At 59.0% G+C, this 24,078-nt stretch overlaps 1 protein-coding gene across 4 annotated transcripts in view; it reads left to right on the top strand.

Annotated features, from left to right (window-relative positions):
- CARS1 (cysteinyl-tRNA synthetase 1) overlaps positions 1-20,233 on the top strand; it is a 35,498-nt gene extending 15,265 nt beyond the window's left edge. For 3 of the 4 annotated variants that reach the window (XM_074371494.1, XM_074371493.1, XM_074371497.1), the window contains 16 exons: positions 3,492-3,632; positions 3,854-3,942; positions 5,691-5,812; positions 8,689-8,801; positions 9,160-9,288; positions 9,640-9,769; positions 9,850-9,953; positions 10,427-10,524; positions 10,716-10,905; positions 11,328-11,396; positions 13,726-13,807; positions 15,894-15,974; positions 16,569-16,636; positions 18,796-18,855; positions 19,376-19,459; positions 19,924-20,233. In XM_074371494.1, coding sequence (XP_074227595.1) covers positions 3,492-3,632; positions 3,854-3,942; positions 5,691-5,812; positions 8,689-8,801; positions 9,160-9,288; positions 9,640-9,769; positions 9,850-9,953; positions 10,427-10,524; positions 10,716-10,905; positions 11,328-11,396; positions 13,726-13,807; positions 15,894-15,974; positions 16,569-16,636; positions 18,796-18,855; positions 19,376-19,459; positions 19,924-20,058 — 1,695 coding nt within the window. In that variant the 3' untranslated portion in view covers positions 20,059-20,233. The other variant, XM_074371496.1, reaches the window with a different exon arrangement.
- Positions 20,234-24,078: the final 3,845 nt, after the last annotated feature.

Raw genomic sequence — 24,078 nt, 5'->3', positions numbered from 1 at the left:
TGTTCCGTCGGCCAGGTTGCCTGCCCGCGTGAGCATCACGGCGTCTCCGCGATGCCCGGAGAGGTCGGAGGCCTCGTCTTGTCTTTGTTCTTCAGGTGTGTTTTGAATGTGCCTCCGCTTGTCGGGTCCCATGCGAGGCACCGTTGGGATTTTAAATTACGCATGGAAGGATCGTTTCAGAGCCCCGGCTCTGGTCATGCTGACACTCTTGCTCTCTGTTCTATCTTCTATTTTATCAATTTTTAAAAAGAGTTTATTTTTTTAGAGCAGTTTCAGGTTCACAGCAAAACTGAGAGGAAGGTACAGAGATCTCCCTGCGCCTCTCCCCCACCCTCCATCCCCCTCAGCCTCCCCCAGAGGCTGGCACGTGGGCTGCAGTCAGTGAACTCCGCTGCACATCGTTACCGCCCAGAGTCGCTGCACATGAGGTTCTTGCTCCGAGAGCTGTGATGAGCAGGTGTGCGTCCCGTGGGCTTGGACGAACGTGTGGTGACGTCCCTGCCGTCAGTCTCATGCACAGGCGCTTCGCTGCCCAGAGTCTTCTGTGCTCCGTTCATTCACCCCTCCTCCCCCAGCCCGGGCAGCCACGGGTCCTCTTACTGTCTCCGTAGCTTTCCATTTCCAGAGCATCACAGAGTTGGAGTCACACAGGACGCACCTTCCTCACATTGGCTTCTTCCACTTAGTGATGTGAACTTAAGGTTCCTCCGTGTCTTTTTGGGGCTTGATAGCTCATTTCGCTTTAGCTCTAAAGTTTAGTCCATTGACTGGATGGACCACAGTTTGTTTATCCATCCACTTACTGAAGGGCACCTTGGTGGCTTCCAAGTTTTGGTAATTACACATAAAGTTTCTATACACATCCACATGCAGGTTTTCATGTGGACATAAACTTGCAGCTCTTTTGGGTAAATGCCAAGGAGCGTGACTGCTGGGTCACATGGGAAGAGTATGTGTAGTTTTTTAAGGAACTGCCACACCCTCCCAAAGTGGCTGCACTTTGCATCCAAACCAGTGACAGGTGAGAGTTGCCGCTACCCCGGAGCCTCGGCAGCCCTCGGTGCTGGCCGCTCTGACAGTGCGCGAGGTCCCGTGTCAATTTGCATTTCCCTGATGACCTACCACGGGGAGCAGCTTTTGACTTTTATTTGCCATTGGTATGTCTTCTTTGGTCGGGTGTCTGTTGATATCTCCGGACCATTTTTTTAATCAGGTGGTTTTCTTATTGTTGGGTTTCAGTGGTTCCTTGCGTATTTGGGGCAGCACTCACTCACCAGATGTGTCTTTTGCGAGTGTTTTCTCCCAGTCTGTGGCTGCTCTTCTCGCTCTCTTGACAGTGTCTTTCCCAGAGCAGAAATTTTTAATTGTAATAAATCTGGCTTATCAATTCTTTCTCTCATGGGTCCCACATTCGGTATTGTTGGGACGAAGTCATTGCCAGACCCTAGGTCGTCTAGGCTTTTTCCTGTGTCATCTTCTAGGAGGGTTACAGTTGGGTTTTGGTTTTGGTTTTGGTTTCTTTTTGCTTCTTGAGGAGGGAGGTAATTCGGTTGGTTGGTTGGTTGGTTGGTTGGTTCATTTGTTTGTTGAGGACGAACTGGGGACTGAAGCCAGGACCTCGTGCGTGCTGCGCGTGCGCTCTGCCGCGCTCCCCTCCTCGGTGCTGCACTGTGCTCTGAAGCCTGTGCTCCCTGAGTCAGTTCTTTTGGATACGCAGTGGTCGAGCACAGTTTGTTGAAAAGAGTTATTTTGCTCCACTCTGTTGCCTTGCAGTTGACGGTACCTGAGCCTGTTCCTGGGCTCTGCTCTGTTCCGCTGATCTGCTGGCTTGTCCTGTCCCCAGCACCGCAGTGTCCTGGTGGCTGTAGCTTTATGGTGCGTCTTGAGGTCAGGCAGTGTCGTCCTCCAGCTCCGGTCTTCTCCTTCAGTATTGTGTGGGCTTCTCTGGCTCTTTTCCCTCTCCTTATAAAATTTAAGGTCAGTCTGTTAGTGTCCACAAAGAAACTTGATAGGACTTGGGTTAGGATTAAACTGAATGTACAGGTCGAGGTGGGAAGAACCGGCACCTGACTGTGCTGAGTCTCCTTCCCGCAGACGTGGGGTCTGTCCCCGCTCTAGACTCACAGCTCTGTGGTTTTCCTCCTGTGGCACTCGCACATACTTTGTAAGGCTGACGTGCAAGTGTTTCATTTTATGGGCGCCAGTGTAGATGGGGTTGTGTTTTCTATTTCAAATTCCACTTACTTGTTGGCGTATAATTTTGTCTTCTTTCCCAGTGTTCAGACGGTCCCCGACCTCCAACAGTTTGACTTACAAGATTTTCAGCTTTAGAATGGTGCAAAAGCAATAAACATTCAGTAGAAACCGTACTTCAAACTCTTCTCCTGGGCCAGCAGTGTGCGGGCCTGGACTCTCCTGGGATGCCGGGCACCAGCAGTGAACCGGAGCTCGCGGTCAGTGCCTCGACCACCAGAGTAGATACCTGCTACACTTAGTTACTCGGGTCCCAGACAAGCGTTTTGTTTTACACTGTCAGTACAATACTAGTGCGTTACATGAAATGCTGAGCACATAATTACAAAACAGGGTTCGTGTCAGATGATTTTTCCCAGCTGTGGGCTGGTGTATTCTGAGCACGTTTTAGGTAGGCCAGGCTAAACGGTGATGGTTGGTGTGTTAGGTGTTTTAAATGCATTTTCAGCTTAATGATACTTTCAGCTTGTGATGGGTTTGCAATCCTGTTGTGGTCTGTCTCTTCTTTCCCCCTTCTCTTGCCTTATCGTATTAGCAAGGACTTCCAGGATGATGCTGGAAAGGGGCGGTCAGAGGGGACTTGATATCCCCGTGTTTACCTGATCTTAGTGAGAAAGCTTCAGGTTCCTCACTGTTCAGTCTGATGTCAGCTGTGGGCTTTCTGTAGCTTTGTTTTAGAAGTCCCCCTCTCTTCCTGCTTCACTGAGACCTTTTATCCTGAACGCTGTCGCGTTTTGTCAGATGCTTTTCCTGCATCTATAGATGTGACACGTGGTTTTTCTTTTTTAGTCCGTTGATGTGATGATTTACATTCACTGATTTTGCAAAGTTGAACCAGCCTTTGCATCCTTGTGATAAATTTGACTTGATTGTGGTATGTGATTTTTTTTTAATGCTTTTGTGGATTCAATTTGCTAACATTCTGTTAAGGATTTCATGTCTATGTTTGGGAGAGATACTGGTCTGTGGTTTTCTTGTAATGTCTCTGTCTGGTTTAGGTGTTAGGGGAAAGCTGTGCTCATAGAACGAGTTAGGAAGAATTCTCTTAGCATCCGTCCTCTGAGAGAGATTGTGGAAAACAGATGTATATTTTTCCTTAAGTGTTTGGTAGAACTCACTCGTGAGTCCACCCGGATCCGGCTGTGACGGCGCATCTGAGCCCCGGGAGGCCTTCGCTGGCGCAGGTCGGCCGCACCAGCTGTCATACTACGTGTGGAAATTGTTTCTTTTTATTTCAGGTGTTGTTGGAAGAAGCAAAGGATCTTCTTTCCGACTGGCTAGATTCCACGCACGGCAGTGAAGTGACTGACAATTCCATCTTCTCCAAGCTGCCCAAGTTCTGGGAGGAGGAATTCCACAGAGACATGGAAGCCCTGAATGTAAGTGCCGCCGCCTGTCTTGGCCTTGCTGTCTTGGAACAAGGGCCCCAGTGACCGACAGGCCCCATGGGGTCCAGACCATCTTCATTTTGCAAGTAAATTCAGTTTAAAACGAGAGGCGAGGGGCCCTGGGCTCACAGCGGTGCTTTCTGGTTTTCTGGGCGTGTCTCCCTGGGACAGGCATTTCAGAAGGAAGAGTCGGACTTCTCTCGTCCCTCCAGGTCCTCCCTCCCGACGTCCTGACCCGGGTCAGTGAGTATGTGCCGGAGATCGTGGACTTCGTCCAGAAGATCGTGGACAATGGTTACGGGTAAGCGCGAGGCCCTCCTCGGGGCCGCCCAGCGCGCAAGGGAAGGTTCTCCAAGGAGAGCAGCGCTCCTTCTCGGGCCGGGGCTGGGAGCAGGGGAGCTGGTGGTTGTGCTGCTCAGGGTGGCAGAGCCCAGGGGCTCCTGTCGCAAAGCGCTGGAGGCAGCAGCTTGAACCAGAAAAGTGTGTTGGCTCACGGCCTCCACGGCTCAGGGTTGTGAGGGAGGGTCTGTCCAGGCCCCTCTCCTTGGCCGGCAGATGGCGTCCCTGTGCCCACATACCCTCGCCCCTCCTCTTATGCCCTGATCTCCTCTTCCTGTAAGGACACCAGCCCTACTGGATTAGGACCCACCCCAGGGGACTCATTTCAACCTGATTCCCTCTGTAAAGACCCTATTTCCCAGAACAGTCAGACTCTGAGGTGGGGGGGGTCAGGACTCCGGCATTCAGGGGACACGGTTGAGGCCATAACCTCATCATACGAGCAGCCCCTCTTCACTGTCCCCTCACAGCAGCCTCTCTCCTCTGTGCCACCTGGATCTCGGCTTCAAGGTCACTTTGTAAGAGAGCCTCTGGGTTTTCTTGGTGTTGGTTGCCATCCAGACAGGTGATCAGCTGTGCACGGGTCACCTGTTTGTTCAGGGCAGGAAGGAAGAGCAGGAGGGCGGTGCTGGCTGCACCCCTTGTCCCCGCAGACCTGCTTGTGTGGCTCCAGGCCTTGGCCAGGACCTGGGCCACCCCCACGCCCAGGGCCGACCGGCCCCTCTGCTCGGGCTCGTGGCCTGTCGTGGGGACCTCGATGAGAGGCGTTTCAGGGAGCACCTGGCCGGCGGTCCACTAGGAAGCTCCCAGTTAAGACCACACATCACAGGGGCCCCAACACTGTACGCTGCTGAGTAGGGGCACTGCCAGTTCTCTGGAGACATTGGGTGCATGGTGCGGGTGCTCCGAGACTTCCTGGTGTCAAACCCCAAGCAGGGTTGGTTCGTCAGTGGTCCCTGCGGGGCTGAGATTCGGCCCCAGGTTACCATTCTCCCACCACCTGCCTGTGTGGAACGCTTCTCAGGTCCCTGAGGTCAGCATTTTCAGGAACAGGCCACAAGTAGGGGTGTGGACGGAGCCCAGCAACCGTCTGCTGTTTAGGGGTTCCTGCCCCCAAAAGCTCCCTCCCCACCTCGCGGGGAGATGGGGGATGGAGGTGTCATTGTGCCTTGGGAGGAGCCGGAAGCCTCAGGCCCAGGGCCCAGGGCGGCAGGTTCTCGGGAAGTGACTGCACCTCCATGCTCCCCCGACTCCACATGGTCACGACAGGGCGACTGTGTGCCAGGCTGGGTGCCGTGGGCGGGCCAAGGTGAGAAGAGAGACTGTTCTGGGCTGGAAGAATCGGGAGTAGTCCTGGGAGGCAGAGAGCCTTGGCAGCCGGGCAGGGGGTAGAGCGCAGACAGAGGCGAGGGTGTCATGCGAGATGGTGTGGTCACTGAGGCCGAGGCCAGGGCTGGGGCTACACCCTTGCGGACTCCAGGTGGAGGGTCTGTGCAGAGGGATGGGCTGCTGGGAGGGGTGAGTCGCCGTCACATCCCCACTCAGCCCACCCTACTCAGTCCACCCTGCGGCCGTGGTTTGGAGCAGCCACCTGGCCACCCCGCCGAGTGGCCCAACCAGAGGCAGATGCACCGAGCTGACACCGGATGGTGCTCTGAATGTCCAGATCGTCCTTGGGTCGTGACAGCCGCCCTGGTCTCTGTCTCACAGCTATGTTTCAAACGGCTCCGTGTACTTTGACACGGTCAAGTTTGCCTCCAGTGAGGGGCACTGCTACGGGAAGCTGGTGCCCGAGGCCGTCGGGGATCAGAAGGCCCTGCAGGAGGGGGAAGGTAAGCGCATTGGGCTCGCAGCCCCCGAACACTTGCTGGAACCCTGCTTCTCATCTAAAGGGATTGTAGGACTTAGCCCTTGAAGTGCATTATTGTTTAAGGAGCAAAAGAGTGAGTAGGTACAGGCCCACCTTGGAAAGTGTCCAGACCTCGGGGCCCCGGTGGGGGTTGGTGTCTGCTGATCTCGGCGCCCAGGGCCCCCGGGCTCAGTGGGCTGTGGGGCCCTGCGGGAGCGTGGAGAAGAGACAGGTGGCCCGCTGAGTGAGGGGCGCACGCCACCCACACGATGGCGGGGAGCCTGGGGAAGGAGGACCCCGGGAAAGGAAGCAGTCGCAGACTCACTACTCACAGGCCTGGGACACGGGGCAGGGCGGGCAGGGGAGCTGGCACTGCCTGTTATGAGGTGGTGGCAGGAACTCGTGAGGAGAACCCTCAGCCCAGTCCTTATCTAAGGGTCCAGGCTCTGGGTGTGGGCAGCATGGCCACCCTGTGAACACCAGGGTGGCAGCTGGGAATGGCTGTGTCCTTGTCACAGCGAGTGTGACACATATATAATGACATCCACCATGCCCATTTTGATCCAGATGCTTCAAACGTAGACACCAGGCTGCTTCTGGACCAGGCGGAAGTCTGTCTGTCGTGTTTTCTGCATTCTCTTCCGCGTGGCCCTGTGCTGCGGGCGCTGCTCCCACGAGCCAGACACACACTGTTCACCCACCAGCATTTCTGGAAGCCACTTGGACCCTAAAAATGTTCATGCTTTTTGTTTTTTGAACCATGGGTATACTTTTCGCAAGTTATCTTCCAACATTTAGGTTTCACCATTAAACATGCTGAGCAAGAGTAGATAGTGGCCCTACGTTCGGGTTTTTGAAATGCAACGATAAGTGGGCGGGCGGCTTTAAGGCTGTGATGGGTAGAGCAGTCCGAGCATCAAGGCTGGGAAGGCCTGCCTGTGCGCTGGCATGCCTGGCGCCCCGGTAGACGTGGAAAGCTTTGTGTTGGACTTGGAGGAAAAACCCGCTTGGGACTGAACTCAGGTCTCAGGGTGCTGGCAGACCCCCTCGACTTCAGACTATGGACAGAATGAGGTGTCTTCGTCAGTCCACAGAGACTACTCAGTTGTTAATTCACAGCATTCACTTTCCCCAAATAGGGAAAACGTTTGCATGCTTCGATCAAGTAATTGCACCTTAGGGGCTCTGTTCTGAAGACACATCAGAACCTAAAAGAGAAGACGCAGAAACAGTGAGAAAGGACGGGCTGCGTTAGTCTCACAGCACGAGCGCCGGGCCCGGTGGCGCTTAAGGCTAACAGTCGCGGAGGGGCCGGGCATCGGGCAGACCCTGCAGGCCAGGGGAGCACACCCTGGGGGAGCCACGTCGGGCACCAGAAATGACCCCGGGTGAATGCAGAAGGGTCTGTGGAATTTATTTCTCGTCCTTAAAATATCTGGAGCAAATACCAAGTATGACCAGGTAGTGACGTTTGTTGACGTTTGTTGAAGACAAACGTTGGGGGAGGGGGTGTGAGACAGAGAGGATCCTCCTTTCCCTGTTACAAAATTTTTCAAAATAAATTTTTTAAAGTTAGATACATTCATGATAACTATGTTCCTAACAAAGAAAAAATTTTAAACTTCAACGTATGCTAGCTGTCAAGGAAAGGGTGGGTAAAGAGGAGGTCGCAGCGCCACATCTAATTACGTTTTTGAGTAACCGCTGACGACTCGGTGAAATGCTCACCGTGCGAGGAAACAGACACAAACCAGGATGACGCTTGTCCTGTTTGTTGGATACGTCTGTGTTTTGCTTACGGGGATTAAAAAGCCGCAAACCGCAAATCAGCACACCGAGATGTTAATGGTGGTTATCCCTGCGTTTATGCTTACGGCATTTTCCCCATGGTTCTATTTCGTGTTTTCCAAGTAATCTGTGTCTAGTGCCTGTTTTACCATCACGAGGTCTGCATTTAGCGGTGCCTCCCTCTGGAATGTGTCCTCGGGCAGCTCATGGGCGCTGCTGGACGTGTTGCTCGCAAAGTGGCCTTTACCCAGGTCCCATTCCCGGCTTTTCCATGAGGGGGCGACGGCACCCAGGAGGAATGAGGGACCTGGCAGACCTTTCAGGGCTGAATCAGGACAGAGGCCTTTGCTCTGACCCATTCTCCCAGCACCTGCCCAGCCCCCACGAGGGTTCTCTGCATGCAGGTTGGACTGATGGTGGGTTTTCATTGTCACAGCAGCTGATGTGTCCCACGCATCTGATGTGGTCTAGGGGAACCTCCAGCGGTGGCCGTGGGGTGGTCCTCTGGCTGGCTCCGTCTGCTTTGTGGGAGGAACCTTGTCCAGGACCTGAACTTGGCCCAGGGAGCAGAGCTCCGTTTCGCTCTGGGTTCCTTCTTCCCATGACTTCCCTGGATGAACACGGGAGGGGCAGCAGAGTCCCCCAATTTGCACCTCCAGGCCCAAGAGGCCACACACAGCCAGCTGACTTGTCCTCATCCTTCCAGAGCCACAGCCACAGTCGCGCTGGGTGTCCATACAAGATCGTGGGGTCCCTGAGGCAGGCCCAGGAGGACGTCACACCCTATCCAGGAGCCCTCACCTTCCTAGACGAGGGCTGAGCATGCAGGGAGGCGGTGGGTGTGGGTCCAGGCCCGTGGTAATCGCCGTTGGACACCAGCTCGCGAGTCTGTGTCTTCTGAGCTTCCAATGAGGATTTCGTAAATCTAGGTCCTGGGGCAGCTCCAAGATCTAGTCACAGTCAGCTTGGATATGTGCTTGCCCAAGTTAATAACAAGTGAACAACTCGTCCCTTGAGTGAGAGGAGTGCGTCCACCAGGCAGCAGAGTCACTGCCTCCCCCGTGTCCGCAGGCGACCTGAGCGTCTCGGCAGAGCGCCTGAGTGAGAAGCGGTCCCCCAGCGACTTCGCCCTCTGGAAGGCCTCCAAACCTGGGGAGCCGTCCTGGCCGTGCCCCTGGGGAAAGGTGAGCGTCCCAGGAGGCGGCTGGGGCTGGTGGGACGCGTCCTGGGGCCCCCTAACCTTGGGGCATGTCATCTCCCTTCCTGAGCCTCGCTCCTTCTGCTCTGCCGCTGGGGGGCCCCCGTCCTGGGGACCTCTGCGTATTGGGGGACACCCTCTGACAGTCCGTGTCAGCAGTCCTGACGGCCCAGAGCCGCAGGGGTGCCAGGGATTCCGGAAGTACCTGAAGCTTGTGACCTTCCCAGTTCAGCCCCCTCACCTTCCCAGGTGTGGAAACTGACCCCTGCTCCCAGCTAGTTTTGGGGCGTTGGGGGTCGTGGGCGCCAGCGTTGGTCAGGCACTCACCGCCGTCTTGTCATCAGGGCCGTCCAGGATGGCACATTGAGTGCTCTGCCATGGCGGGCACCCTCCTGGGGGCCTCGATGGACATTCACGGAGGGGGCTTCGACCTCCGCTTCCCCCACCATGACAACGAGCTGGCACAGTCGGAGGTAGGCGGAGGCCGTGGGGGTGGGCTCAGGCGGGCGGGGTCCCCACCGTGGGGTCGCAGATCAGACTGTCAGCCAGGTGCTTTCTGAACAGAGCCTGGCGTCCACGTCGGGGCTCCGTCCATGGACTGTGAACCCTAATTACTTAGTCTGGTTCACACATAACAGCCTGGCCTTTGGCGGCACCCAAGCCTGGCTTCCAACCATCTGTCACCTCCTGGCCCGCTGCCCCGCCCAACAAGGGGGGCACCTCCTTCCACGTGTGAGGTGCCCACGAAGGGGCTCTGCGCCCACCGAGCAGCCGGCGGGGCGCCCCTGAGCCCTGCGCTGGCCCCCCTGCCCCTTCCCGCCCAGGCCTACTTTGAGAATGACTGCTGGGTCAGGTACTTCCTTCACACGGGCCACCTGACCATCGCGGGCTGCAAGATGTCCAAGTCGCTGAAAAACTTTATCACCATTAAAGACGCCTTGAAGAAGCACTCAGGTAAAGAGAGCCCAGTGTGTCCTCCAGCCGCGCGGCAGTGGCTGCAGGGACACGGAGGGACCCTACTGCTTCTCTCCCAGCGCGGCAGCTGCGCCTGGCCTTCCTCATGCACGCCTGGAAGGACACGCTGGACTACTCGGCCAACACCATGGAGTCGGCGCTGCAGTACGAGAGGTTCCTGAACGTAGGTCCCGGGCACCTCTGGGGTCCCTGCCCCCGTCCCCCTAGAGAGAACAGGCTCGGGCCAGAGCAGCCAGATTCCAGTGGGGAAGCCAGCTCCCTGCCCCTTGCCTGAAACTCCTGCCAACCTGCCTTGTACCCAGAGCCACCATGGGCTGAACCTTTTTTTCAAACACAAGCAGATTTATTAGACTTACTTACTAACCAAAATGATAATCTTAATGAAACCAACACTTTGAAGTAGTTGAAGTGAAGTATTTGTAGAAGTGATTTTAGGGCTCCCTAAGACTAAAACTGAAATGCATTTCTGTCTTGAAGAAAAATCTTTCACGTTCTTGCTTGGCGCCTGTGTGACGCCGCCTCCTTGCCGTCTTCACGCCACACGTGAAGGAAAAGCCCGTCGGCAGAACGGCGCCGCGCCAGGGCTTCTGGGGCGGAGAGGTCTAAGGGCCGCTCAGCTGAGCTTTCTCACCGCAGGAGTTCTTCTTGAACGTGAAGGACCTCCTCCGCGCTCCCGTGGACGTAGCCGGTCAGTTTGAGAAGTGGGAGGACGCAGAGACGGAGCTGAACGAGAGGTGAGACGGGGCCTGCCTCCCCGCCGGGGCTCACACACCGTCCTCGTGTCACACACCCCGACAGCCAGGAGGCGGCCTGTGGCACCGTCACACCTGTTTGTGCAAAACCACATGCAGAAGAGCCGCGTGTGCGGTGGGGAGGGCCTGCGGGGTGATGCCGGCCTGATGCTCGCCTCCCTGTCCCCACCCAGCTTCTACGACAGGAAGTGTGCGGTTCACCAGGCACTCTGTGACAACGTGGACACGCGCACCGCCCTGGAAGAAATGCGGGCTCTGGTCAGCCAATGCAACCTCTACATGGCGGCCCACAAGGCCGCCAGGAGGAGGCCCAACCGAGGTCTGCTGGAGAGCGTGGCCCGCTACCTCACCCACATGCTGAAGGTGAGCAGGCCCAGCCTCCAGCTCTTGGGTAAAGGCCCCCATTGGTGCAGGTGCTCTGCAGGCCCTGTCCTGCACTCCATCCTCAGGTCCTGCCGCAAACCTGGGCCCTAGGGATCAAGCCCTGCCCCGTCCTTGCTCGGAGTGATTTCGCATCTTTGCCTCAGTTTTCTCCCCTCCCATCTTGAGGTTTGAAAAGCACAAGTGCTTTTTCCACCAAGTGGCCCTGGCCGGAGGGGACCAGGACTGGTCCTGGAGTGGGTGGGGGCTGGGGGAGCCCGGGCCTGACTCTCCGTCTCTTCCCACCTGCCAAGGCCATTGCCCTGCCGTCCCGCCCCTCCCGGCACAGCAGTGTGTCCTGAGGACCCGTCCCCACTTGTGGTCTCTCAGGACCTCGTCTCCTGCGTGCTTCCTTCTTTCCCTAGATTTTTGGGGCCATAGAAGAGGAAAGCTCCCTGGGTTTCCCCGTCGGAGGACCTGGAACGAGCCTCAACGTGAGTAAAGCGCACTTGGGCCTGGAGTCTCCCTGTGAGGTCAGCGCATTCTGTCTCCCCTCAGGGGTCAACCCCGCTGCAGTCTGAGGCCGGGACTAGGTCCCTCCTGACAGGAGGGACAGAACTGTGACGTCTAGCCTTGGGGGCCTAACAGCCTTCCTCACGGCAGCAGTGCTGTCTGTGTGAGCTTGGCCCCAGGAGACCAGGCTGGATGGGACGGTCCTTGGCCCTCGGGTGAGCCTCAGTCATGGCCACAGCCCCTGTCCCATGAGGAAGGCTGTGGCCGTGGCCACAGCCACGGGGTGTCCCGGAGGCCCCCTGCTCGTTTCCCGGCTTACATGCAGCTGTACGCAGGTGCCCCGTTGTCCGATGGTCCCTGCAGTGAGAGAACCCGCCTGCAGTTGCGGTGTCTCCCGGTAGTCGGACACGCGGTCTCCGCTGCGTGGTGACCGACACGGGCACTCGGGCTCATCTCGGACGCCCTCCCCGCCTCCCCTGGTCAGGAGCGCTCTTCAGTGATTTGGCTACAACACGCGTGTCATTCCTTACACACGACAGGGGTCAAGTCTAAAGTGAAAAGGCAGAACCTTTTAAAGGTCATGTGTCCCCGTGACGGGCGGCATCAAGCTCCCTCTCCTGCAGACGGAGTTTAGGGGCGTTTCCCCTGGAACTGAGCTCCAGGAGGAAGCGAGAGCCGCGGCCCCGCCCTCCTCCGCGCCGCGGCCCCGCCCTCCTCCGCGCCGCGGCCCCGCCCTCCTCCGCGCCGCGGCCCCGCCCTCCTCCGCGCCGCGGCCCCGCCCTCCTCCGCGCCGCGGCCCCGCCCTCCTCCGCGCCGCGGCCCCGCCCTCCTCCGTGCGCCTCTCAGCCGCAGGGCTAGCTGTTAGTACTTGCTGCTTTATTTTTAGGAGGGAGAGATACTTAGGTTTTTATTTATTTATTTTAATGCGGGTACTTGGGAATCGAACCCAGGACCTTGTTCATGCCAAGCACATGCTCTACCACTGAGCTAAACCCTCCCCTTAGTTGGTGGCTTTGAGGAAGTGATTGCTTTGTTCTTTTGTGTGATGATACTGGATGTTTATTTTTCTAAAACAAAGCAGAAAAACCTGCTAGGTTGAAGAAAGTCTGCCTTTGAACGTAAAAAAAAAGTTTAATGTTGAATGCCCGGTAGTTGCTTGGGGGCCCTCAGTGGTGCTGGACTGCCCCTGAGCTCCCTGGAGTGAGTGGCCTCGAGGAATCGGGGTGGGTGTCTGCTCAGCCAGGGGACGGGAGCCGCGGGTCATGCTTTTCCAAGTTCGTGGATTAACTTCCAGACCCAAATTGTCTTAGGAGCAGGGGAGGCAGCTCCCAAGTCTCGGGCCACGTGCACTGGATGGCCCGCAGCATGCGCTAGTGTGGTCAGCCGGACGGCTGGGGGTGCCTCCCTCAGGTAGGAGGCTGGCAGGGGTGAGAGCCCCATCCCCCCGCAGCAAGGCTCCCCAGCAGCTGTGGGGGTGTGTGCGGGGAGTGAAGACTGCAGACCGTGGGGTCCACCCCACCCCACCCCCAGTGCACCGGGCCTCGGCCCACGTGCAGCAACGGGCCTGGCCGTGGTCTAGTCCACGCCCAGGGCTCGGCAGCCTCCCCAGCATCTGCGTTTACTCACTAGGTTTTGGTTGCTGAGCTGCCGAATGACTTAATTAAGAGGCAGGAGAGACCTTGCTTGAAAGCCTACTGGGAAAACGTGACAGACGTCACAGAAAGGCTTGCTGTCAGATCAGTACTTCTCCAGTTTGGATCTTCCTCTGGGGTTTTCCTTTATGTCCCGTGGCTGCCCATGTGTCACTGCAGGTGGTTTAAGCGTCGAGCAGACGTGAGTGTGCGTGTGCGTGTGGGTGGCAGACAGTCCGAGGGGACAGTTTACTGGTGTGTAAACGAGTGTGTGTGGCCCTGGGTCAGATTCCCCCACACCCAGGCTCTGCGGCGCCAGCCCCACTGGAGGCCAGGCCCCAGCCCAGGACGACCGGTGTCACACCCCAGAAAGTCGTCCCTCCTGGGAACACCAGTTGTCACCACGAGGACGGACTCTTAACAGCCGTGTGTCTGCATGAGACCACGTGGCCCCTGGGAGCAACCGGTCCTCAGCTGCTGGGAGACAGGAAGGCTCCCTCTCTGTCCCCTCCTCACCACGTGCGGGCGCCCTGCGTCTAGGGGCCGAGCGTCCGGGAAGGGCAGGCCCATGCTGTGGTCACTGGGCACAGCAGAGGTGCTGCCCAGCCGCGTGTCTGGACTCTTCTCTGTGAACATGAGGGGGCTGTTCTCTCCCAGCAAACAAACGTTCTCCCCACAGCTCGAGTCCACGGTCATGCCATACCTCCAGGTGCTGTCGGAGTTCCGGGAAGGGGTGCGGAGGATTGCCCGAGAGCACAAAGGTGAGCAGTGCGCTGGCCGGGAGTGTGGGAGCTGCGGCCCCTCGCGGGCTCGTGGGCGCTGGGCACCTCGGGCCGGTCCTCCCCCTGGCGTGTGGGGAGGTGGGCAGCTCCTCTGGCCTTTGCTTACGAGATCCAGGCCCTTCCCCCTCCCCAGGCCCAGGCGGGGCAGCCAGGCCCCCAAGGGCACTGTGAGGGGTCGACATCTTGGGGGGGGCCCTTCTGTTTGTGGGAATGTGGTTGTGCTCTCTGGGGTATCCGCAGGCCGAGAGCTGGAGGTGTCCTCGTTCCTGCTTTGCAGAGGTTACCTGGTGACTGGACAGCCTCTGCAGGGACACGTGTTCCTCAAGAGAGGCAGGGCCAGCGTGCAGAGCCCCCTGGGATCAGGCTTCCAGGGTGGGGATCAGGATGCCCTGACGTTGAATGGGGTGAGCCTATTGCAAAAAAAAGGCAGAGTCAGGAGCTGCATCCTGGGGAGGAGCCAGCATTGCTCCCAGCGTGGAATTTACAGAAGTCTGTTCCGTGATTTGATCCTGCTGAGCTTTGGAGTCAGATGGCCGTCACCTGCCCCTGAGCCACCCGAGCTTCTCCTGCACAGACTCCCCACCTGGACGCTCGGTGCAGGCCGTGGCCAGCAGAGGGCTTGGTCAGATGGGACGATTGGGCCTAGCAGCCTCCGGGGGCTGGGAAACGGAGAGCCGGCCTAAGACCCGGGCTACTGAGGTCCTTGTCCCGGGTCCCCGGGCCCCAGAGCATTGCGGCTGGGAAGGGGTGGGTGGCCTGCTTCCTCACCGGCGTCTCACTCTCCTTCTAGCTGCGGTCGGGGTGGCACTGTGTCCTGTGTCACAGAGGGGACCGCCGGTCCGAGAGGCCACAGCCTCACCCAGGTTGCCCGCCTCCTGGCCCGGTTCTTACCCCAGAGTTGCAGCTCCTTCATGCTGAGGTCAGACACACAGAGCTGGAGTGTCTGGAGAAGTGTGTGGACTTGGGGTATAGCCCTCACGTACCCCTTGTTCCCAACTGTGGATGGGCTGGCCTCTCCCTGCCACATCCTCCCAAGTCGGTCAGCTTCCTGAGGACGGGGCCTGTCTGGCCATCGGGCATCCTGGGTACCATCCCGAAGTCAGGAGGGAGTCAGTGGTGTTGACTTCTGCCTCTGGGACCAGCAGAGAAACTGACACAGTGGTTACGAGTGTCCACACCTGAGGGGCCGCCCGGCCCAGAGGCCACACCAGCAGTCCTTTCAGCCCCCCGCTTTGTCCGCTTCACGTGTGTCATCTCTCCTGGACTAGTCACTTCAGAGCCAGCGGCCAACCAGGCCGACACTTCCTCCCTGGCTCCCTGGGTCTTCTGCTCCTTCCAGCCCAACTCTGGGCGGCCACCCGCCTCGGGTGGGGCAAGGCCTGGCCAGGAGCGCCAGTGCGCGAGGCAACGTGTCGCCAAGGCGGGGCGTGGGTCTCCATCCCCCAGGCCCCTGGCCCTTTCGTATTCCCTACTTGGCTGGGGTCTCTCGGTGAGAGATACTGGCAGCTGTGGAGCCACTCCAACTTCCAAACACCCATCTCTTCCTGGGGAGCCACACCCTCCACTGCAGCTGTGTGCTTGTTCTTGCCGGTGGGTCCCTGGGCTCGGTGTGCCTGGCTGCAGCATGAAGTGACCTCAGGGCTCAGGCTCAGAGCACGTGTGGGTTTGGGTCCCTGGTTCTGGACTGTGGGGCGCAGCTGCCTCTCAGGATTGCTGCGCCAGGACCTTGGGGCTTGGCGTTCCTGGATACCCTCCCAAGTGACCAGGGATCTTGTTTCTGTGCAGCAGAACCCTGGCTTCCTGGGCCTGCTGCCCAGCTGGCCGTCCCTGCGCAGAGCCCAGGGGCCAGTCCGTGTCCGTCTGCAGGAGCGCTGGCCCTGAGCAGGGCCCTGAGGCAGCACCCAGACCACGGGGTCCTGGGGGCTGCAGTGGCCATGCCTTGGGTCCTCCCGCCTCCTGTGGTGAATGGAGCAGCCGGCCTGTCCAGAGGCTCGGGGAGGCGCAGGATCTGTGGGTCCAAGGCACCCTTGTGCCCAATGGACTGAACCGCTTTCTCTGTCCGCAGTCCCCGAGGTCCTGCAGCTCAGTGATGCCCTGCGGGACGACATCCTGCCTGAGCTCGGAGTGCGGTTTGAAGACCACGAAGGTGGGTCCTCGGCCGTTCCTGGGGGCCTATTAGAAGGAGCCCCGGATGTGACGGGCAGGGACATGGGAAGGACACTCGGGTGGATGGTTGTTTTTGCAAGGGCCACAGGAAGAACTCCCGGGGTGGGTCCGAGGACATTGAAACTTTTACGTGATGCTGTGGTCCCGGGTGGCCTGTGGGTGTGTCTTCTCATGGGTCACCGCCAGCACCTCCTCTGTCTGAAAGGCGTCCAGGCGTCCACTCCTGCCCCCTAACTGCCTGATGCCCATTTCTGTCAGGCCACTGGCCACCTTCTTTCATGACCTGTCCCTTGGGAGACGGCCTGTGTCATGCGGATTGTCTGCGAGTTTCACAGCTTGTCTTTTGACTGGTAGGGTTTTCACTGCACAGAAAATTACTGAATTTTAAACATGCAGACACCACGTCTCATTTTATGACTTTTAGGCTTTCTGTCATGAGCAGCAAGCCCCCCGCACGTGACAGTCAGGGTCTGAGCTGTGTGAGCAGTTGGAAGCCCCCCCACTTCTCTGCGGGGGCCCTGGGGGCTGGGGGGCGGGCCAGGCTCGGCCTCATCTCTCGGCTGTCGCTTTTCAGGACTGCCCACCGTGGTCAAGTTGGTGGACAGAGACGCCTTACTGCGAGAGAGAGAAGAGAAGAGAAGGGTGAGTGACACAGAGATGACCTGGGCGGGGTACTTCCTGGAAACGTAAAGGCCGCTGGCGTTTATTTTCTTCACCTTCTGAGAGTCAGTGTTTATACTCTTACTAAAGTGCCAGAACTTATAAATGTCAGAAGGAAGAATTAACTAGAAAAGTAACTATTTGACAACTCTGTTAACAAAACCCCAGCTTCTGAGGAAGGACGTCTTCTTAAAGAACTGCGCCCAGAGCGTAAGGGGGTTGAACGGGTCACAGTCACACCTCCAACCGTCCCCGGTACCCACGCCTCACGCGCCTCAGGCGTTACGCCACCTCTGGGACCGACTGAGCCAGGGGCTCCGTGAATCGGAGCCTTCCCTGCTCCCAGGGACCTCGGGGTCCCGTAGAACAAGAGAGACGGGAACCCAACAGTACCCGTCGGGACGGCTGGGCACAGCTCGTGGGGGTGCAGGCCCGGAAGGCCTTGAGAGGAGCCCCCATGGAGAGGGGGACCAGGAAGGGACCTCACAGCTGCTCGGTGAAGAGCCGACAGGACAAGGGTTGGCCAGGGACCAGGAAGAGCGCTCCCCGGGCAGGAAGGGTAAGGAGCGCGGGTGCCGTGCGGGTCTGGCGGAGTTAGACTGATGACTCGTCAGAGGCGGGAGGTTTCGAGGAGCTGGGGCCCTTCTCAGCCACACTCCCCCCCCACCATTTCCATCCCATCTGGTCACCCCAGTGGGTGTCATGTCCCTAGGGCAGGCTCTTGCCTGTCCTTGGGCTCTGTAGCGTGTGAGGCTGGCGGTGCCTCCTGCCACCAGGGCCCCTGCTCCCCTCCCCCGAGGGTTCTGCCACCTGCACGCGCTGGCCCCGGGGGGTGAAGCCACGGCGGTCAGCTCGGTTCCGGCGCAGGCGGGCAGCCCTCCTGCCACGTGCCTCTGCCCGGTTCCTCACTGGCCACAAGGCCCTCGAGGAAGGAGTCGCCACAGCGCCTCCCTCCAGTGACCCCGTTTCCCAGCTGGGGGCCCCCATTCCAACCAGCTCTCCATGCGGAAGTGCCCAGGACTGCGGCCTCGTCCCCAGGGCCAGCGGGCTGCCCTGGTCACTCTGGTGGTTTGTCCTTCTGCCCCCCCCCCAGTGTCTCGCTCCCCTAGCCAGAGAAGCACATCCTGTCTCTAAGGGAAAACGCAAAAGTCCTTGGCATGTTTCTTCCCACTTCCCGAGCTCCATGCAGCCCCTCCTCCTCTCTCCCTGCTCCGCCCCTTCTGCTCTAGTCAGTGCTCTGGCTGGGTTCTTGGTGACAAGCACGTCCTGGGGTGGCCCTGCCCTTGACCCCTGCTCTCTGGAGCCGTTGCTCTGCGTCCCTTACGCACTGGCCGTACCTTCCGCCTCTCTGGCCTCCCCTTCCCTCCCTGGGTGACCTCACCCCGACCCACAGCTTCTCTGCCACCCATGTGCCTGTGACCCCCAAGTTCTCTCTGGCCCCAAACTGGCCTGTGCCCAGACTCCGGTGTCCAGCCGCCTACCTGAGGGCTCCACTTGACAGGAAACACCTGAAACCCAAGGCATCCAGGAGGGAACTTGTCTTTCAACCCCCCAGACCTGTTCCTCCTTCCTGTCAGTGGCTCATGTCTGTCCATGCAGTGGCTCGAGCCAGAACCTTCCAAGGCAGCCTCTCACGGGAAGCTCAGCACCCAGGCCAGAAGCTTCCTCTGTCTCTGGGGCCCTGGCCCCTGTCTGGATGCTGCCTGCCTGCTGGGAAGCGGGCTCCCAGCGTCCATGCTGTCTCCTCCAGCCGGCCCTCCCTCCTTTCCTCCCCAGGCGCCCAGGACCCACGCAGGGTCAGCCCTCACTGTGCTGCCCTGGTCCCCCGCCTGACAGAGGCTTCCCCCACCGAGCCTGGCCAGTGGTCTCTGGTCACTTCGTCGTATTGGTCGTACTGCAGAGGGTCTTGAGTGGTGTCTGCTCCTGCCCCAGGTCCAGGGCAGGGCTGGGCTCCCAGAGGCCCTTGTGGATAGGTGCTCGCCTGGAGGCCCTGCCTGCACCAGGCTCATCTCCGCTGTGGGGGCGGCTGGTAGAGTCCAGCTCCCAGGCAGGGCACTGGGGGACGGCAGGGGCTTGTCCTGTTCTACCCCCACCCCAGGGCCTCTGTGGACCCGGCTCACAGGGCGTCTGCTCTTCCCCAGGCTGAAGAAGAAAAAAGGAGGAAGAAGGAGGATGCCGCCAGGAAAAGACAGGAGCAGGAAGTAATGCACGGCTTCGGGGGGCGAGGGGGGGCAGGAAGTAACGCATGGCCGCGGCGGGGTGGGGGGCAGCAGGAACTACCCCACGGCCGCGGGGAGTGGGGGCTCTCCTGCACCCATGGAGCCTGGATCTCTGCCTGCTCTCTGCCTCCCCCAGCCCGTGGGAGGCTGGGAGCCCTGGGCAGGGACAGATCTGTAGCTTTCGCAATATGGTGATTGAGGAGCCTTCCTGCTGTTCCCGCAGGAAACGCCCACGTTAGTGCTGCCTTATCCTTTTTTTTTTTTTTGGAGGTGCTGGGGTTGGAACCCAGGACCTCGTGCATGCTGAACACACCCTCTACCACTGAGCTACACCCTCCCCACCCCTGCACTGTCCCTCCTTTAATTTCCCTCTGCCGGGCTGAGACTCCCCAACTTTCCTGTTGCTCTCTGAATTTGGGGGCTGGGGTGGGGGCTGACACAGGGTCACAGGTGTGGAGCCCGATGTGAGCTCGGCAGCAATGACCCCGCGTCTGTGTTCCAGGCGGCAAAGCTGGCCAAGATGAAGATTCCACCCAGCGAGATGTTCTTGTCAGAAACTGACAAATACTCCAAATTTGATGAAAACGTAAGAATGCCCATTTATCTTTTCAGAACATGCTAGGCCACTTAATTGGCATGATGGGGGTTTTCAAACTTGGAGGAGGAGATTCCTTGTCTAGGGTGCGATTTTCAGAAAGGAAGGGTGATGTGGGTGCCTGTTGTAGGTCCAGCATCTGCAGCCTGCAGTGCCTAGGGGCCTGCCCCGCCATCCCTGTGGCCTAGGGGCTCTGCACTGGAGGTCACCACCTGGGCCGGGTGACGGATTTACAGGGACTATTGTCCCAGGTGGCCCAGAAGTGCCCTGGTACAGATGTGCTCGCTGCCCCGGGATTCTTGAGTACGAGTCAGAACGAAGCCCTGTCGGCCCTGGTGGGAACAGCGTCCCTCACCCCTTGAGCCGGCAGGCAGGCGGCCCCAGGCTGGCTGCTTCCCGAAGGCTGGGCCCGGAGCGGCGTGGGGAGTCGTGACCGCTGGTGCTCCGCCTTGCAGGGGCTGCCCACCCACGACGCAGAAGGCAAGGAGCTGAGCAAGGGACAGGCCAAGAAGCTGAAGAAGCTCTTCGAGGTACAGGAGAAGCTGCACAAGGAGTATCTGCAGTCAGTTCAGAATGGAAGCTCCCAGTGACACCAGGGGCTGGTGGCAGACTGACCGTCAATGCACGACAGCTTCCTCTGCCCGCCGGTGGCTGCCCCGGCTCTGGGGGGCAGTGGTCCTCGGGCCCTAAGTTAAGAATTCTGTCCAGAGAGACCTGAGCCACGCCCGGCCCTGAGACCTCACTAATAAATTCTACCAAACGCGAGGCCGGGCACCCTCTCTGCCGTCAGCCTGCTCGGTCAGCACTCGCGGGGGCCGCCGGGTGCTTGGTCAGCAGGTCACGACGGGCTTCAGCCTGGGAACATCCCCCGACCCCGTGCAGATTGCTATCGGCTAATCTCTGGTGCGAGGGCGCATTTGGAGGTATTCGAGCAGAAAAAAGACAGGCTCCGGCGGGCGGCAGCCGTGGCGCCTGCACAAAGGCTGCCCGCCGGCCCCCTGCCGCTGAGTCGGCGCAGTGGGTCTCCCGGCCAGGCCGCACCAGGCTGCCGCAGGGCTGGCTCAGCTGGGGACCGCCACACCTGGCAGCGAGCCCGGGATCTGCGCGGGTGAGGGGTGGGTCTCAGCACCGCAGGGCGGCCAGTGTCTCTAGGTCCCAGCGTGGGGACCGTGCCCTCACCGCCCCCACACCTGTTTCTACTCCCTGGGCCAGGCATCACCCCCTGAACTCAAATGCGCTTGACCGTCCTTACCTGAGGAGGGCGTCAGCAGCGCCGGCACCTGCTCACCTGAAGCGTGGCACGAGGTCGGAGCCACGCAGACAAGTGATGAGTCATCGGTGCGGGGAGATGGGCCAGAGACGCCGTCTGGTTCTCATGCAGCCATAGTGGCGGCGCCAAGCGGCAGGAGTCCCGTAGAGGGAGTGTGGCCGTGTCCAGGGGTGGGCGCGCTCACCCTTCTCCCCTGGAAGCCCGCCTGTGGGAAGCTGTCCGCAAGGGCCCTGCGGGCCAAAGCATCTGTCCGCGGGGCAGCTGGGAACCAGGCTGCAGGCTGGTACTGGGTGCACTCGGGGCTACCTTGAGGCTGGGCTCTGGGTATTGACGTGTCCAACTTTTGAACCCGGTAAGTGTTTTGTATAAAGAAAAATAATTTAACCAGGAATTAAAAAGGCCCCAAAACAAAGTGGAACAGACCCATTCCAGTTAACTATCGCTGCCCACCAGGCCACCCCAGAGCTTAGTGGCTGACACGACAACAACCTTATTGCCGCTGGCGGTTCCCGTGGCCAGGGTTCCCTTGAGCGGCTGTCGGTCAGGGCCGCCCCCCGAGGGCGCAGTCCACCTGTGAGGGTCTGCGCGCTGGTGCCTGGGGTCTGGGTGGGAGGCTTGCGGTTGGGGCTGTTTGGCGTGGCCTCCAGCTCAGCGGCTTCCACGCATCCAGGAGAGACGGGCACTGCGTGCCCTTTGGGGCCTAATCCCCGAGGTCACGGGGGCTCCCACTGTCTTCCCTGAGTGGAGGCCGCCCCGGCGCCCACCCGCAGTCACCTCCCTGCAGCGGGAGCAGCGAGGGGCTGGACAGAGCGTCACAGCTGTTGCAGAAAGTGCCGTCTGCCGCAAAACTGCAAACCAAGTGGGTGAGAAAAGGGCCCGTTTGGTTGATTTGAGGACTTGCCACTTTGCTGCACATCGTTTGTGGGTTGTATTCTGAGGCCACAGAAGTGACAGAAGTCAGACGCAGCTCAGTTGCCTTGCTGTCGGTGGGACCTTGGTGGTGGTGTCATCGACCCCGAGCTGTGGGGCGGAGCCGACCTGCACGCCTGTGTCAGCAGCAGAGTTCAACGAGAGGAAAAGCACAAAGATAACGTCAAGGAAGTTGAGGGAACTCACTGCTGTTAAATAGGAGCCGGAGAAAGCAACGTGGGCTGTCAGGACACTGCGAGCATCCCTGGGGGCCTGATTCCAGGTTTCTGGGTTCCAGCCCTCTCCTTGGAGAAGCGGCTGATGTCAGGCCTGAAGCAAATGCACCAGGGGACAGGCCACCGGCACCCCAGGGGAAGCTTCCCCAGACTGAGGAGTGTCAGAGGGACACGGGGGTCAGGCCAGTAACACACAGCAGCCTGGCGGGTCTCCAGGGCATTGGATCATGAGATTCCATGGAGATGACTTTCTCGAGATGCCAAAATTGCAAAGCAGGTTAGGGAGGCCAGGGGTGGGGATGGAGGCTGACTAGAAGGGACAGCAGGAGAAGGGTATCTTCATGGCAGTGGGACAGTTCTGGACAGCCCGCCGTCGACTGCAGTGGTGGCCGCAGGAGTCTCCGCCCACGGCCACAGGACAGCATTGCTGCTGGTCTCCTGGGCTGACCTTGGGCAGGATGTGACTATCGGGAACCTGGGGGGGGGGGGTGCAGGGACGTCTCTATGGCAGCCTCCTGGGAACCTCCAATTATTTCAAAGTGAAGAACCTCAGGAGCTTCCCCTGGCCAAGTCTGGGACAACTGAGCATTGAAAAGAGGGAGTCAGTGAAATCCAGGCATGTGTATGTACCCTTAAAGGCGAAGGCCAAGAAATAACTTGTCACCACCGGAGGTGACGCTTGGTCTGGAAACTTGTTTATAACGGCAGAATTCAGCATCTCTCCTTCTGTAGGGACTGTATTTCAGGGCCACCAGCGGCCCCACCGAAGGGGTAGTAGTGCCAGCTGGTAGAAGTGGACGAAGCAGGATGATTAGAAAGCGTCCACGCTGCAGCCCCACCGCAGGCCAGGGCCGTCGGTGGTGCCGAGACCCTCGGTGGAAGTTGGTCGGAGCTGACTGTTCTCACGATGCCAAAGCGTCACCTTGAGGGGGGTTGGTAGGTCACGGGACTGGGAAAGGTGGGCGTGTCACCTTAACAATGCTGAGCTCTGCCTGTGCCCACCTCCCCCACCAGTACGCAGTGTCAGCATCCCCCAAAGAGGGGCCGTGAGCATGAGGTGTCCCCTGCAGGGAGCCCCCAGCATCACCTGCGCAGGGAAGTCTTTCCATCAGAAACCTGCAGTCAGTGTTGAATGAAGCCTTTAGACTGGTGCCGCCGGGACCTCCTTACCACGCGGTCTGTGACTGGGGTCTGGGTGGGGCCGGGGGGCCTGCATGTCCCCCAGCCCCTGGGGTGACACCCAGGCCTCTGCTCAGGGGCCCCACTGAAAGGAGGAGGCTGTCCATTTCCCTTCCTGTTCACGGGACGTACTGGGGGTGGAGGCACAGGCAGAGGATGCCGCAGGGAGCAAATGGAGCCATCTAGAAGGCAAGGCCCTCCTCGGGACCCCTGAGCTGGCACCTTCACGGAGTCCTGTCTGGGGGGAGGATCAGACGGACGGGACAGGAGAGACTCGAGAAAGAAAACCACCATGTCCCATGTACGAACCGTGATTGGTCTGAGCAAAGTGGCCACAAAGACGTTTAGGGAAATCAGCACATGGACTGGGTGTGGTGTGAAGCTAAGGAATTTTTGTTCATTTTGTCAGTGTGATCAGGCAGTTGTGTCCACAGATGTCCTGAGTTTGGGACAAAGTGATGTGAGGCCTGTAATTCAATGTCCTTCAGCCAAGGGAACTGATGAAACAAATCACGCAGGTACTCACGGTCACACCTCAGTGACCGGCGTCTTTCCGAGGTCATCCTGTCTGCCCGCCTGTGTTCAAAACTGCCCACGAGCAAGTGCTCTTTAAAACATGTCGCCAGGAAACACTCTCATCTTCACTGCGGACAGGAGCCCAGCCCCGCTGCTGCAGGGGACCGGTGTGCGGGCGGCTGGCCTCTGCCAGGGTGCCTGGACGGGGCGGACTGGGGCCACCTGGTCAGAGCATCCTCGCTGGCCCCCTGCATTTGGCCTTTGCACCCTCACAAGCTGCTGCAGAATCTTCTGGAACAAGATGAGGCAGAAACTTTTTTTTAACTTGTAAAATATTAAGTCACCGTAAAAAGCGTTTCTTTTGTGTGCAGGAAGACTCTTTCCAGTTCTAAGAGCCAGAATTGTCTTTCTGCTTCTCCCCAAAGGGAAGTCTTTCATGCTTCTGTTACACAAAGTCATAGTTCACTACTTAAGAAATCAAATTATGCAGAAAATGACCC

The sequence above is a fragment of the Camelus bactrianus genome, chromosome 10 (assembly GCF_048773025.1).
Source record: "Camelus bactrianus isolate YW-2024 breed Bactrian camel chromosome 10, ASM4877302v1, whole genome shotgun sequence".
NCBI lineage: Eukaryota > Metazoa > Chordata > Mammalia > Artiodactyla > Camelidae > Camelus > Camelus bactrianus.
This window is presented reverse-complemented; position numbering and strand designations above follow the sequence as displayed.